The sequence below is a fragment of the Sus scrofa genome, chromosome 6 (assembly GCF_000003025.6).
Source record: "Sus scrofa isolate TJ Tabasco breed Duroc chromosome 6, Sscrofa11.1, whole genome shotgun sequence".
Lineage (NCBI taxonomy): Eukaryota > Metazoa > Chordata > Mammalia > Artiodactyla > Suidae > Sus > Sus scrofa.
This window is the reverse complement of record NC_010448.4, coordinates 120,365,266-120,382,181: the sequence shown is the minus strand read 5'-3', so window position 1 is coordinate 120,382,181 and position 16,916 is coordinate 120,365,266. Positions and strand designations below refer to the sequence as shown.

At 47.2% G+C, this 16,916-nt stretch overlaps 1 protein-coding gene across 12 annotated transcripts in view; it reads right to left on the bottom strand.

Annotated features, from left to right (window-relative positions):
- The window catches only part of FHOD3 (formin homology 2 domain containing 3), a 549,164-nt gene that overhangs the window by 203,806 nt on the left and 328,442 nt on the right, over positions 1-16,916 (bottom strand). For all 12 annotated transcript variants that reach the window (XM_021096278.1, XM_021096273.1, XM_021096274.1 and 9 more), the window contains exons 7-8: positions 7,561-7,672; positions 64-158 (exon numbers count right to left, since the gene is read on the bottom strand). In XM_021096278.1, the coding sequence (XP_020951937.1) occupies positions 64-158; positions 7,561-7,672 (207 nt within the window). The remainder of the gene's footprint in view (positions 1-63; positions 159-7,560; positions 7,673-16,916) is intronic.

The window sequence follows — 16,916 nt, the reverse complement described above, 5'->3', positions numbered from 1 at the left end:
GGGTCAGGGCCCCCACACCTTCTGGCGGGGACACAATTCAACCCATCACAAACATCAACCAACCTTGTTCACTAAAGTCATCGCATAAACCAGCAACTCCGTGTCAACCCCATCCTTCTCCTCCAGGATTTCCATGATATTTGACCAGGGTGTGACTCCTAGGGAGTAAAGGAAAAATCATTAGGAAGAGCGATCCAACAGTCCTTACCCAACTCATATCAGAGTTTATCCAGAGACTTATGACCCAATGATGGCAGTGCCGTTCAATCACCAAATTTCAAAGCATGATGCTATCCTCAGGGTGGACTTGAACATGTATTGTCAAGTGACAATACACCATGTCAACCTCGTCTTCTTGAAAATGTAGACTCTTCAGTGTTGGAATGTCTATCAATTTGTTTGAAATTTTCTCTGTATGCTAAATATGTAATTTAAAAATCCCATTCATGTGCAGCTTTTTAGACCATGCATTTCTGTGGAAATTCTTTATAAGAAGTCTGTGAGTGTCCATCTCCAGCAAGGAAAGGGGATGCGGGAGAGCTTTACAGTTCCTCAAGGAGCTGATTCCAAACGATAACAGTGAAACATCCATCTGGCAAACAGTTCAAGAACAGAAGCATATTATCTCCATTCAATCAACGCACAAATACTGTTTAAACATCAACCAGGTACCAGGAACTGGGTCTATGGGAGTCTGTCCTCAAGAGATTTATCATCAAAACAGAACAGCTGGGTATATGCACAGGAACACATGTCAGCACATAGTAAAAGCACTTAAGAGGTAAAGCGCTGAGCCAAGCGTGTCACTCAGCAAAGGAGGTCTGTCTCTTGCAGTGTGATGGTAGCGGAGGGTTTGGTATGAGAGGTGGTTTCACAGTGGGACTCCAACGGGGAGACTCCTGATGGCTGTCCTGTGGCTCCAGGGACAGCAGGAAAACCCTCCACGTTCTGCACTGCCAAGCCAAGCCAAAGCTACAAAGGGGACAAGACACCCTGCCATGATTTCCTACCCAGGAGATAAACATCACACTGCCTTGCCCTTGGTGCGGCTGTGTGGAATGTGAAGCTCTTTCCCATTTCCTCTAGGAAGATCTCAAAGGGATTACTGCTTATTTTTGCTGATAAATTCGAAAATAATCTAATACTAGTGGGTTCCAAATGCTGGTTTTGACCTTTTTATTATATATTTTTTATTTTTTTGTCTTTTGTCTTTTTTAGGGCCACACCCACGGCACATGGAGGTTCCCAGGCTAGGGGTCTAATCAGAGCTGTAGCCGTCCGCCTACGCCACAGCAATGTGGGATCTGAGCCGCGTCTCCGACCTACACCACAGCTCATAGCATCCTCACTCAGATCCTTAACCCACAAACGAGGCCAGGGATAGAACCTGCAACCTCATGGTTCCTAGTCGGATTCGTTAACCCATGAGCCACGACGGGAACTCCCCAAATGCTGGTTTTTAGATGAGTCATGTCAGAGCTGATTGCCTGACCTTGAAAACAGAAACTCAGCAAGGGCATCGATGAACCTTGTCTTAGCTCTGTGCTCTTGGCAGACTGCCAGACACAGAGCAGGTGCTCAATAAAATATATGCCGACTTGCGAATGGAGACCTCTGAGAGGGCATCCAGTGGGTTCAACTGGGGCAGTTTTAAAAGACCCAGAAGGTCAAATGCACACAATAAGAAGACAGGCAAATTTTAAAAGGAATAGGCATCTACTACACAATGTGAAAGACACAGATATGGTTTGATAGATAGGTCTTCCCCCTTCATGTAACAGAAGGGAACTGAGCCCCTGAAGAATGGAATGAACAGAGGCTCAGGAAATGCACCTAAACCAAAGGGATCATCTGCACCCTGCAGGCTCACTGCGGATGTCACGGAGATGCTGCACGTGGCCGTTTCTCCTGAGCCCTGATGGAGAACATCAGCAAACAATGATTTCCTTCATCATTATCATCCATCTCCCTCCAACTCCACCCTCCCCTTCCTCCACCCCAAATGCTGGAGTGAATATAGGCTTCCTGAGACAGCCTGGTTTTTCTCTGATGTTGGCAAACACCCGGTTGGCACTTAAATATTTGTCCAAAAAAAAATGAGGTTTTTTTTTTAAGGCTTAGAGGAGTTCCCATTGTGGCTCAGCAGGTTAGGAACCTGACTAGTATCCATGAGGATCCGGGCTCAAACCCTGGCCTCGCTCATTGGGGTAAGGATCTGGTGTTGCCACAACCTGTGGCACAGGCTGCAGACACGGCTTGTGTGGCTGTGGTACAGACTGGCAGCTACAGCTGTGATTTGATCCCCTAACCTGGGAACCCCCATATGTTGTGGGTGCAGCCCTAAAAATGAAAAAGGCTTAGAACTGTGTCTCTTGTACACCAGACACACGAACAGCAGTGGCTGTCACTGCAGTGGTGGTGGTGGGCGCGGGGACAGGGAGGGCACCCACACCAACCCACAAGCCTTCCACACAGGCTCCCAGGCCAGGCCCCTCCTCCCACCGAACCACAGCGCCCCTCTCTCAACCCAGAAAAAATAAGCACAGAGCAAATTACTCAATACTCCCTTCCTCTTACTCCCCCAACCCCTGGCGTCTCTGTATAAACACAAAAGAAACTAAGATGTCTTGCACGATGCCTTGTACACGCAAATACAGCATATTCCATGCCTTTCACCAGGATTGATGGACACTTAGCTGGTATCCTTATGCTTTAAATACCAGTGCAAACAGAGCTTGAGTTCAGTCCACTTGAACCTCCACCCTGCTCTGTGCATCCCTCACAGATTAATGTATCCTCGAGCCTAGGATCGCTTTAAAGGCTGGCTGCATTTTTTCCCCTTGTTAATCAGGTGTGATACACATGTTTAAAACTGTGTCTTATCTCAGAGTTCCCTTTGTGGTTCAGTGGAAATGAATCTGACAAGCATTCATGAGGACACAGGTTTGATCCATGGCCTCACTCAGTGGGTTAAGGATCTGGAGTTGCTGTGAGCTGTGGTGTCGGTCAGCAGCTACAGCTCCAATTGGACCCCTAGCCTGGGAACCTCTGTATGCCATGGCAGGGCCCTAAAAAGACAAACAAATTAGAATGTAAAAAAAAAAAAATTGTGTCTTATCTCATCACCCTCACATTCAAATGAACTTCTTCAAAAGCAGTGCTGAGCCGAATGAGCAGGACTCAAGATTTACGAATGACATTTCAAACGAAGTTACCCAGTCTGGCCATTTGCCTCACACTCTGTCTGAGAGGCAAACCCAGACAGTCAGAGGGAGGTGCACCCTGCCCAGGGGGCGGGAGGAGGGGGGTGGTCTCAACCAGTTTCCTGCCGATCACCACAGGGAAGGTCCCCAGAAAAGGAAAGCTGTGATGGGGGCAAAATGACCAAGCCAGGCCCTCTCGTGGGCTTCCATGAGTGCTCGCTGCCTCTCTCTTCCGGCCTGGCCCCGTCCACTGGGAAGGGAGGGGGAGGAGAGAGGACGGTCCAGCAGTCAGAGCAGACAGGTGGGACATTGAGCCATGCCCTAGAGTCTGACTCAAATCCACTGCTTCATTCTAGCCTCTGAGCCAAAGTGCCAACTGCCTGGATCAAATGAGGCCCTTTTAATTTTCATTAATTCATACATATCTACAAGTCCCTACTGGGCACTTAGACCCCTCAGCTTTTATCGCAGCTCCCAAACTGGCCCCCTCTTGGCCAAACAGTAAATTGTCCATCCATGTTCATTAAGTGGACTCTTTTTTTTTTTTTTTCCTTTTCTTCCTTATGCCATCCTGTAGCATACGGAGTTCCCAGGCCAGGGATCAGATCCAAGACACAGTTGTTACCTAAGCCACATTTGTGGCAATGCCAGATCATTAACCCACTGTGCCAGGCCGGAGATTGAAGCTGTGACCCAGTGCTCCCAAGGCACTGTTGACCCTGTTGCATCACAGTGGGTACTCCCACAGAGTGGACCGTTCTGATCAACCCATGTTTGTGAAGCATGATGTTTATGAAACAACAGAGGAATCTGTTCAGGGACAACCTCATTTGCTGTAGGTAGCAGTGATTTTTGAGGACTTTTAGCTCATTTGTTGGCTTTCTTTTGCTGATTCTTTTTTTTTTTTTTTTTTTTTTTTTACTTTTTTTTTGGGCCACACCTGCGGCATATGGAGGTTCCCAGGCTAGGGGTCGAATCGGAGCTGTAGTCACTGGCCTACGCCATAGCCACAGCAACGTGGAATCCAAGCCGTGTTTGTGACCTACACCTCAGCTCATTAGCCCACTGAGAGAGGTCAGAGATTGAACCTGCGTCCTCATGGTTACTAGTCAGATTCATTAACCACTGAGCCATGATGGGAACTCCCATTTTTGCTGATTCTTTAAACAGTTCCCACCTTCCAAAAGAAGTCCTTTCTACATATACTTTAAACATGCCCATTCTCCACTCTATTCCCCAGAATAATGAGTCTAAAGCTACCTCAAGGAGTCAAATGTATGGCCTATTTATAAACCTGTGTAGAAAGGGACACACTGGGCAGCCCCCTGGCACCTCCATCTATTCTCTTGTCCAGCTGAGAGGGGCCCAGAGAGCAGCGTCTAAACCCACCAGGTGGAAACACACCTGCAAGTCATGCTTCTCCTGCAGAATAGCATGACACATTTACATGCAATTCCATCACAGGGTCCAGGAACAATTTTACTAGCAGTCAAAAGGGATGATGTTATATGTATACATTACAAAATCATGGCCAAGACCACACATATCACAGAGAACCATGGTACTGAGCCACACCCGATAAGCTTTGGCTGAGTATTCCCATCCATGCTGTTCCTTTTCATTCTCAGCTGCCAGTGCTCAGTGCAGAGACATGACAGTACCGACCAAAAGCTTAAGATATCTGATAGGCAAAAATCGTGACGTTGAGAAAGCAGTCCATTAGCTGTTTCGCTTTTCTATTTTTACACCTTGGGAAAAGGCGGCCACCGTTTTGTCTTGGGGGAGAGACTACAGCCGAGATCCCCTGACTGGGCCTGCAGGTGGCGTCTTGGAGGTGGGGTGCCCGGCCCTGGGCTCACCTGGATCACCCCCTACCCCCACGACACTCCTTCCATGAAATGTGCAGTCTAAGGAAGGAAATTATGGGCTCTCAACCTAACAAAGCCCAAGGAGAACCCCAAGGTCATAAGAAGGTTGTCCCTTTTAACATGGTTCCTATGACGAGGGCCCATGGGTTACCTGAAATGTAGGACAGGAAAAGAAAGTGTCTCCTAATTGTCCTAAAGAAGCCCAGAGGGTCGGGGGATGGAGGACACATCTTCCAAGGATGAATGAAAGGACCAGCCTCACTCTTCCTGAACACCCACCTTTGGCCCTAAGCCTCACTGATTGGCCTTGGGAAAGCCACGCCTGGCTTCTGAGCCATTGGCAGCCTTCAGCAGGATTCTCAGGAGGTACCATTGATATGCTCTTGGCCTTGAGGGTTTACATGCTCATGCTTCAGATGGCAACAGGCTGGGGTAGAAAGAAACCTGCTACCATCTGGGATCCACCTTCCAGGCTCACAGCCCCTGACTACACACTAGGGACTGTTTCTTTGACACCCCTATACACAGGCCAGGAGTCGCCTCCAGCCTGCAGTTCACTGTGCTGGGGACTAACCGCTGCCTGTGTCTTGGTGGGGAGAGTGCAGGAGCTCGTTTCATGGTCCTGGATGGCTTTCACTAACTTTTATTCAAACTTGCAAAGTAACTAGTAAGCTGCTTCCTTTCATCTTTGGACTCAGCCCTGGATGTGGGTCTTTGGGCAACACTGAGTCAGAGACACAAGTGGTTTGAATCAAAGGGGGCTATTGAAGCCTCTTGTTCCTTTTTGACAGTTATCCCTCAACCGACTTGTGCATAAACATGTGTGCACATGCACAGACACACACACACACACACACACAAAACATAAGGAAATACACCAACATGTAAGCAACAATTCTCTCTGTTTGATTAGAGGTATTTTATCCTTAACTCATTCAACCACCAGGGAACTCCTAGAGGTGGTTTTTTGTGGTCTTATTTACTACCCCCCGCCACCAAATTTTCTACAGAGTATTACTGTTATAAACGTAAGAAAAAAATAATAAATTTATAGAGCTTTTGTTCTTGGTGGAGTCTTTGAGGGATGATAATATTAATAAAAATGTCTTCCTGAGGAACAAAATCAAATTATTTTTTCAAAGAACAAAACAAAACACAATACCCCATTTTAGTTCAGGCTTAAGAATATCATAGGGGCCACAGCATGCTATACAGTAAAGCAAATCCAAAGTTCATTTGTCATTGAGTGTGAACAACAGGCCTACCTGCTGTGGGTCAGCCAGTTGCTGGAACACCAGAAGGAGACAGACACCTGCCCTCCAGCAGGGGACACACTGAGAGATGGGCAATGAAAATAACATAGCAAAGAAGGGGGCACACGGGGGCTTTGAAAGCACATGCCCATCTGATCCAAGATAGGAAGGTTGGGGTGTCAGGTGGACAGGGGCTGGACAGGGAAGGGTCAGGTCCTTCCTGTGAGCACTGGGAAACAAGGCAGGGTTTTTTGTTTGTTTTCTTTTCATAGCCACACCCATGGCATATGGAGCTTCCTAGGCTAGGGGCAGAATCAGAGCTGCAGCTGCCAGTCTCTGCCACAGCCACAGCCATGCCAGATCCGAGCCTTGTCTGCAACCTACACACAATTCACGGCAATACTAGATCCTTAACCCACTGAGCGAGGCCAGGGACTGAACCCACATCCTCATGGGTACTAGTTGGGTTCTTAACTTGCTGAGCCACAACAGGAACTCCTTAAGGCAGTTTTTAGATGGGGAGTGATGGGACCACATCTGTGTCGTAGCAGAATCCTCCAATAGCAGAGGGGAGGGTATCACTTCCAAGCAAGCAAAGGATGCCTAGTGAGAGAGGGTTAGAGTGTGCAATGCAGGGAAGGGAGAACATTCAGGGGACATCTAGGGGTTAGAGCTGATGAAGCAGGTATGAGGGGAAGAGAGGAAGGAGCCAGAGTGATCCCAACAGGATGGGACAAGAGAAGGAGATGCTGCTGTGTGTTCCATCCAGAGGCTAAAGACAGAGCACAGAGATAAGCTTAGGTCTGACCTGTCCTGGGTGAGCCCAGAGTGCTTTTTTTGCACTGTCAAACCATGTTCCATCCCTACCCTAATCTCTATACACTTAATGATTTTAAAATGTGTTTCCTGCAGTAAGAAGTCCACACAAAGGGAATTATGTTCATTTTTTTTTTTTTTTCTGGCTGCACCACAGCCTGTGGAGTTCCTGGGCCAGGAATCAGATCTGAGCCACATACTCAACCTACACTGCAGCAACATCGGAACCTTTAACCCACTGTGCTGGGTCGGGGATTGAACCTGCACCCTGGTGTTACAGAAACACCGCTGATCCTGTTGTGCCACAGCAGGAACTCTGAATTCTGTTCATTCTTAGTTCTGTTTTGACATGTAAAAAGTGGAGGCTTTCTTCCATGAGACAATTTTACTGTGATGAAACCGTGCGCAGGGACCACTCACCCCTTTTTGTGTCCACAGCAGACACGGCCTGGATCAGAAGAGGCGCGTTGGACTCTGAGTACTCCACAAAGACCAGAAGCAGCTTCAGAGCAGTCTTCACCACCAGGCGGAACTGCAGGAAAAAGACAACTGTTGTGGAGCCTCAGACACAGCGGGGACCCCTAAGAGCAGCTAGCACACAGCGCTGGCTACTCCCAGCCACTCTTCTCAGCAAGGCCACTGATGCCTTCATCAATGCCTCAGAAGGTAGGCATTAGTATTATTGCCAATGCACAGATCGGGAAACTGAGGCACGGAGTACCCTGCTCAAGATCATATAGCTCAAAACAGAACCAGAATTCGAACCCAGGGTCTTTGGCCCCCGTGCTCACACCAATGGTTTCTCATCAAACAGGGTAGAGGTTGCTGAATCAGTTATTTCATTTTTATCTTTTTTTTTTTTTTTTGTCTTTTGGGGCCACACTGGCGGCATATAGAGGTTCCCAGGCTAGGGGTTGAATTGGAGCTGTCGCTGCCGACCTACACCAAAGCTCATGGCAACACCAGATCCTTAACCAGTAAGCGAGGCCAGGGACCGAACCTGCATCCTCACAGATGTGGTTGGGTTCATTGACCACTGAGCCACGATGGGAACTCCTTAGTTATTTCATTTTATTTGGACTAGATCACTGTGGGCTAGAATACTCAATTCTCAATTTTCTGGAGAGGAAGCAGGCATCTCGTCCAAAGTCTCAACAGGTCACCTGAACCACATCTGGTTCCTAAAACCATGCTTGAAGGCTTCCTGGGGCCTTAACCCAGCTCCCTGGGCCCAGGACATAGCACCTTTGAGAAGCCACACACAGCCCAGGTGCCCTCTTCAGGGGGCCAACGGCCACTCCCTGGAGCAATTCCCTGGCCTCCCAGTGGAAGCTGCCACAGATCCCCAACTGAGCTTGGCCAGCCAAGGGCTGCGGCAGCCTGCGGGGAGCATCCAGTTTAGCTCCCTACCTGTCCCCCAGGGGCTGCTGCTATAATCTTCACCTGGGGTCTCCTTTCCTGCACCCCACTTCCTCACAAGCACCTCCCTTCTTCTCAAGAACTCACATGCCAACTCCATCCTGGAAATGGGTTCAAATCTTGAGTCTGAGAAACAGAAGCCCTGCCTCAGGCTGCTCCTTCCACCCCCAACAAGTGGCAGGGTGGTTACCCCGCCCCCCATAGAGAGAAAGCACTTTCTAGGAGAGAGGCACCAGATCTGCATCCTGCCTGCAGGGCCTGGAACAGCACTTGGCACAGAGCAGGCTCAGCCATGTGCGTTGGCTGAATGAATGAATCACCTAATGAGCAGCCAATCAACAGAACTGGCTTTTCTTACAAATCTGACAAGATAGAGAACAGGTCTGTTTGTCTTTTTCTTTCATGAGTGCTTGTGTAATTGCTAGAGTTGAGACTGGTAATCTGGAAGTTCAGGGGTATCTGATACTAGTGTGACATACACATAGGAAAGACCAATGATGGGTAATATCCTGACTTTATAATATTCCATGGACTTTCAAGTGAGTTGTTTCTATGTCAATAAAAGGAGAGATATTAAGAATCACATCCCCTCACCCCTATCCCCAAAGCTGTAGAGAACTGACTCCAGGCTCTTCATTTGCTCTGTGACTGAGAAAGGCCCAGTGCCTCCCTTAGGCACCTGCTCACATCAAAATATTAGGGACTTGGAGTTCCCGTTGTGGCTCAGTGGGTTAAGAATCCAACTAGTATCTATGTGGATGAGGGTTTGATCCCTGGCCTTGCTCAGTGGGTTAAGGATCCGGCAATGCTGTGAGCTGTGGTGTAGGTTGCAGATGAGGCTCGGATCCCGAGTTACTGTGGCTGTGGTGTAGGCTGGCAGCTGCAGCTCCAATTCGACCTCTAGCCTGGGAACTTCCATATGCCACAGATGTGGCCCTAAAAAGAAGGAAAAAAAAAAATCCCTCTATAACTCAAAGCTTTCCAGGCCTGGTACCTGACATCATCACTCCTCAATGTCAGTGTGACCAAAACAGAACTCTTGATTTACACACATGCTCCTTCTACCCAACTCACCACCCCTAGCAGGTTCCTTCCACAGGTCCCCACCTGTGGACAAGGCCCGCCATCCACTGAGTGGGAGTGGGAGTCACCCTGCACTCCTCCCACCGGACCCCACAATGACTCCATCTTCCAGGGCTGTCAGGAGCTACCCCTGACATGTCCCCATCACCCTGTCCACCCTAGGCTACCGTGAGAACTTCCTAAGTACTTCTGGGCTCGTCACTGTGAAATCTATTCTCCAATGGCAGCCAGTGTGACACTTGCATTCTCCACTCACCACATTCAGGGTAGAATCCACCCCCGCTGGCTTTATGTCCCCACCTCTGCCAAGCTCTCTGACCCCGTTTCCTGTCACCCTCCCTCTGCCCAGGGTGCTCCCACCAGCCGCCTTTAGTCATGTGACTATGTGCTTGCACATAGCTGGTCCATGACTCACTGTCTTCTCGTTGGTTATTCCCTAACCAGACACCACAGGACTGGCCTTTCCTTACCCTTCAGGTCTGAGACATTTCCTCTCAGGGGAAGTGGCTTCCTGACTATTTCATCTGAAGGGGCCCCTTGGTCACTCACATCACCTTGTTTTATCTTCTTCACATCCTTTATCATGACCTGAAATTTCTACATATACATATGCTCACCTGATACTCCTCTGTTGCCACCCCCACCCCTACTCCACCCCTGGTGACTAGAAGAGCAAAACAGAAGCTACCTGGTGGCAGAGATGCTTTTTTAGCTGATACACTGGAAACAGGATCACGTCCAAGGAGTGGCTGGGTCAGTATTGCACATGAAGTGCCGGCCAGCATGTCCTTTGCACTGAAGCTTGTTCTGCAAACCCAAACCTTTAAGTGTGGGGAGCGAGTCTCCTGGGCCCCACTTCCATTCCCCACTCCATCCCAGTCTCAGCAAAGCTGAGGTTCCCCCACAACTGTACTGAGGACAAGCAGTGCTTTGGGCTCCATTCTCCTGGTGACATCTTTTCTTTTTTTTCTTTTTCTTTTTTGTCTTTTTAGGGCTGTACCTGCGGCATATGGAAGTTCCCAGGCTAGGGCTGCATTTGCGAACTACACAGCTCACGGCAATGCCGGATCTTTAACCCACTGAGTGAGGCCAGGGATCAAACCTGCATCCTCGTGGATACTAGTCTGATTTGTTACCTCTGAGCTACAAAAGCAACTCTCCCTGGTGACATTTTTATCACAGTGGGAACAGTTCATGTGAGGCCTTTGAACTCTTTAAAGCATTTTCTTTCTTTCTCCCTTTTTTTAAAAGTATGGTTGATTTACAGTGTGGTACCAATTTCTGCTGTATAGCAAAGTGACTCAGTCATACACATATTTATATACATTATTGTTTTTAATAATATTTTCTATCATGGTCTATCCTGGGAGATTAGATATAGTTCCCTGTTGAACTCTTTAAAGCATTTTCTTTCCTTCTTTCCTCCTTCCTTGCTTTTCCTCTCTCTCTCTCCTTCCCTCCCTCCTTCCCTCCCTCTATTCCTCCCTTTTTTTCTTTCAGCTGTGCCCACAGCATACAAAAGTTCCTGGCACCATAGAAGTAACCAGAACCACAGCAATGACAATGCTGGATCCTTAACCCACTGAACCATTGGGGACTCCCTCGTCAGAGCATTTTCACATTCATACCTGAGTCCCACATTTGGTCCTATGCTCTCCTGGACTGGGAATAGACCACATCTCAGAGTATTCTTCTGGGGTAGGTGGGAAGGCATGAGGAATGGTGTTCTCTTTGTATATTTAGAGCTGAAGAGATTTCTCCCAGTAAATAAAACAACCCAGCAAGTCCAGGCTTGGCGACCTCCTCAGAGAGTGGACTATGATTATGTGGTTTAAGCCTCCTTAGTGCCTTTGTGGGAAAGAATCTGGCTGCTGCCCAGCCACACCCCACCCCCACCGCCCCATCAGCTGGTCCCAGCAGGGCCCCTTACATCTGTCTCACCAAGGTTCCTTCTGGGTATCTCTGTGATCATGGGGCCTGGGCTGACAGGGTCTCAGGGACCCAGAATCCCTCTCTGAGTAAGAAACCAATTTTCTCAGGAAGTCTTTTTTTTTTTTCCTATTAATCTCGACATGCTGGTTCATGCCATCTTCTCCTTTGCTAGAAAGGCTCTGTTTAGAGATCTTTTGGTGCTGTGATTTTACTTTTAAAAATCCCTAAATGCTTCTGATTCATGATTTTAGGTTTCTATGAATTTGGCTTTTACTGGGTCTAAGTTCATGTTCATGTACGTTTGGAAGCCTTACTGTGTAAAATGAATCACAAACATAGTTAAACTACTTTACGAAAAAAGAGAGCATTCACACATTAATTTTATGGAAATGAATGGTACTAATTGTGAGCATGTCCTAACTAATCATCAAACTACATCCAGCAGGACTCCTCCTCAGAAATACCTCACTAGCTTCATGGCACAGACTTGAAAGTTAATAAAAGTACCTGACTTCAAAAGCTTTCTGCATCAAACCCTCATTTATCCAGGAATCACTTAATTTAATGTCCTCAAGTATCTGGAATGCTATCAAAATGCTCCAAAGCCTTGAAGCTGCCACAAAAGAGGCCACACATCCATTCTTCTGAGTCCAAACATGCTGCTCATCTCAAAGCTCTTAAGAATCCACACTTGGTGCCACTGCAGTTTATCCTAAGACACATTCTAACAGGAGTGGCCATTGAGACTCTCAATCTGCTGAAAAGAGGCAAACCAAAGGCCAGTAATGGGTCAGGAGAGGCAGGCCCATCATGACAGCAGGAGGGAGGACCTCAAATGAGGAGGGCGGGGACAAGAGGCATAGATGCCGACACACCACTGCAGGGCTGGGACACTGACGGCTTCTCAAAGGGCCGAGGCAGCGAAAGGCCAATAAGATTTTCAGCTCCTCCTGAAGCTCCTTCATGTTCCAATGTGGGTTTCATTCCAAAGACTTATAGGCTCAAATACCTGCCTATCTGTCTAGCACTGAAGGAAAAGAAAGAATTGATTCTCATTCTCTCTCTCTTTTAAAAAATTTATTTTTAGGGCCACACCTGCAGCATATGGAAGTTCCCAGGCTAGGGAATCCAATCAGAGCTGCAGCTGCTGGCCTATGCCACAGGCACAGCAACGCCAAATCTGAGCCCCATCTTCGACGTACACAACAGCTCACAGCAATGCTGGATCCTTAACTCAGTGAGCGAGGCCAGAAATTGAAAAAGCATCCTCACGGACACTATGGTGGGTTCTTAACCCACTGAGCCGCACTGGGACTCCTGATTCTTATTCTAATGGAGTATCAATCACTTGGCAAGACTAAGCAACTGGTCACAAAACAGTTAAACAGGGCCACAGGGATCTGCGAAACAGTGATTCTTTCTAAGACCCATCAGACATGGGAAAGCAGACTGCCCATGTCCAGAGGTTCTGAGTGGCCCTTGCTAAGGCTATTGCAGAAGGAATTCAGAGCCTGGGTGGGGGTGAGCTGGCTGAGCCCATTTAAAGTCCCTCCCAGTCCCGAGATGCTTCCTCTTCTTTCAGTGTCTTGAGTGCCTTCCTGATATCCAGCACCCAGTGAGGTTCTGTAAGGGAGTCAGGAAGCCTTGGCTCTGCCTTTAAGGAGATGGTCATCCCACTGCAGAGAGAGGAGTTAGAATCCCTACCCACCACACAAGTGAGAGCATCTCCCTGCCAGAGGCCCTCAGAGCCAGGGTGCCGAGAACAGAGGGCACCTTCCAGAGCGGGATCCTCAGAGCGAACAGGAGAGTCAGGCAGAGAGGCTCAGAGCTGACCCTTCTGGGTGGAGCAGAAGGACCATGTGACAACCTTTGCGTTTCTGCTTATACCAATCATCCCACTCTTGTAAGGCTGGAGGAGACACACTGGGGGTCAAGATCGAGACTTTGGGCTACACACTACTGATTTTTTTATACAGTTGACCTTTGAATAACATGGGCTTGAGATGCATGGGTCCACTTATATGCAGATTTTTTTCAAAAGTAATTACCTCAGTGCTATACCATCCACAGTTGGTTGAATCCATGGAGGCAGAACCATGGATTTGGAACTGTGGATAGGGAGGAACCACACATACAGAGAGCTGACTATGATCTAAATGTAGATTTTCAACTCCTTGGAGGGTCTGTGTCCTTGACCTCCATATAATTCAAAGGTCAGCTATAATTATATTCTAGGAAATACTAGTACTCAATTTCAATGCTGTCCATTATAATAAATTACACTTTATACTGCTTTACAACATGCAGCTAAAACAACATATATAACAAGACTCTGAAACAACCCCTTTGCACGAGGAGAGGAACATGGAGGCGGCTGTGGACTGTGTTTCTCATAAGTACATAGCCAGCTTTGTGGGAAGTAGGGCTGAGCCTTACTCTGTGCTGCAGCTGTCATTCTCACTCTCTGTTCCTCCACAGAATAAAATTGAGGCCATGAGGCTTCAGAGGAAGAGAGTGACTGATGACCCAGGGATGTAACATTTGTCAGGTCAAGTTGCACTCAAGGATCAAGCCTCCAGATTGCGGGAACAACTCGGGACTCCAGTGTCACCTTCATGCGTGGGAGGCATGGGGGGGCAGGGGGAGCGGAATGGTGCCCACGCAGTGCTTGGCTGGTGTTTTTAAGCATTTTTCAGGTCCCAAACCCCCAATCCAGTGGGACTGGCATATGCAGTATATGGACTAATTGGCCAACAGGGGCCTGCTGTAGAGCACAGAGAACTCGACCCAATATTCTGTGATAATCTATGTGGGAAAAGAATCTGAAAGAGAACAGATGTATGAACATGTATAACCAAATTGCTTTGTTGTACAGCAGAAATTATTGCATTATAAAAGAACTATATTTCAATAAAACATTAAAAAATGAAAAAAAAAACTTCCAATTAAACCCACAGGGAGGGCATGAAGTAAGCCTGTACAGAACTCAGGTGTCTAGCATTTTTTTGTTTGTTTGTTCGTTTGTTTTTGTTTTTTTAGGGCTGCACCCATGGCATATGGAGGTTCCCAGGCTAGGGGTCAAATTGAAGCTGTAGCTGCTGGCCTACACCATAGCCACAGCAAAGCAGGGCTCGAACCATGTCTGTGACCTACACCACAGGTCATGACAACGCCGGATCCTTAACCCACTGAGCAAGGCCAGGGATCGAACCTGTGTCCTCATGGATGCTAGTCAGATTCGTTTCCACTGAGCCATAATGGGAATTCCCAGGTGCCTAGGTTTTAGAGAAAATGTAACCACCAGATGTGCGGAAAAGGAATAAAAGGCAGTTTCTCAGTAATTCTGCACTTAGAAGCAAACCAGAACTCCCTTCCTGTTTTACTGAACTCAGAAAAAAAAAAAAAAAAAAAAAAAAAAACCAAGAACTATACTGAGCAGGTCAAACACACTGCATATTAAGTAGAAATAAAAGCCTTCCCCCCATCTTTAAATTCCTACTCCTCTTCTAAAAAGTCAGCAACTATACAAAGAAAACCTTTCCAAACCTTAGGCTTTAACTTACAAAGGGGGTTAGAAAGGCCTGCTTCATTTATTTGTTTCATTTTCCACTAAAAAAATATAAGTATGTTGGAGTCCCCATCGCATGGCTCAGTGGTTAACGAATCCGACTAGGAACCATGAGGTTGTGGGTTCGATCCCTGGCCTTGCTCAGTGGGTTAAGGATCCGGCGTTGCTGTGAGCTGTGGTGTAGGTCGCAGACGTGGCTCGGATCCCGCGTTGCTGTGGCTCTGGCGTAGGCCGGTGGCTACAGCTCCGATTCAACCCCTAGCCTGGGAACCTCCATATGCCATGGGAGCGGCCCAAAGAAATAGCAAAAAGACAAAAAAAAAAAAATCGTTTAAAAAAAAAAAGAAATTGGAAGGTAATATGATTCACAAAGCTTTGCCACATTGTTTACATGCTTACCAGAACTAAAGATATACTGAATATTTTACTAACAATACAAATTCAAGTGATTTAGGATACTTATCTTTAAAAACTCTTTTTAAACACTTTATTCCAAAGACACAGACTCAAGTTCAGAAGTCCTAAGCACAATGCTCAAAATGGGCCCTAAAGCCTTTATAACTGGTTATCGAACAGATGCCTTGTACTCTAAATCTCTCCCTTCCTATGATGTCATCTGCAAAACGGGGTGAGTCTTATCAGAAATAAAGTAAAGGTCCAACTATATTCTCTGAGTACAGAATTCTGAGCTGTGGCTTTCAGGTATCTGTGGGGAAGGTGGGTAGACACCAAGGCTGGCACATCTGCCAGGACAGGAAGTCACCTGCTTCAAATCCATGTGCCATGGCCTCAGGGCCTGATGGCCACCTGTTCATGATCCAGTACAATTTGCAGAAAGGGAACTAACCGAGGGACTAAAGTAGTAGCCAAATGTGAGGCTTGAAACCTCTAAAGTTTTTAATTCTGCAAAAATTAAAAACCAAAAGCAATAGGAAATTTTGCAGAATGGAAAATACAGAAGATGTTTCAAAAACATCAGGAGTTCCCATTGTGGCCCAGTGGTAATGAACCTGACTAGTATCCATGAGGACACGGGTTGGATTCCTGGCCTCACTCAGTGGGTTGGGGATCTAGCACTGCCGTGAGCTGTGGTGCAGGTTGCAGATGTGGCTCAGAGCCAGCATTGCTGTGGCTGTGGCTTAGGCTGGCAGCTGTAGCTCTGATCTGACCCCAAGCCTAGGAACTTCCATATGCCACAGGTGTGGCCCTAAAAATCAAAACAAACAAACAAGCAAATAAATGCCACAATAATAAATAATGCTACAAATGAACATGTTCTACTGAGACAACATTCTGGGGTCTAGCTGGAGGTTTCTTTAAAGAACAGTGACTAAAAGTGGACAAGACCAGAAACATTTGCTAACTTTCCCTAAGGATACTCAGTGTAATTATGAAGAGTTAGTTGATAACAGGTAACATGGATCCACTCTGTTGTTAATGAAGCACTTCCAAAACCCTGCATGGAAATACTGCCTTAAGGAACACCTTGAGAGTATCTTCCGAGTAAAGGAGAGAAGCCAACCAGGGTGGGTTCTTGTCCAGTGAAAGACAATCCCATCTTCAGATGCAAACCCTCCTGTCCTAGGAAACTATATAACTTGCCATCCAGCTAATTTCTGAAGGAAGTCAGAGAAAAACACAGGCCAACCTTATTCTTTCTACTGTACTATAGGGAACCCCATCTTTCCCTCTGGTGCAAAAACATAAGCCTCTGGGGGTTCCTGCTGTGGCTCAGCGGGTTAAGGACCCAATGACTCTATGAGGATGCAGATTT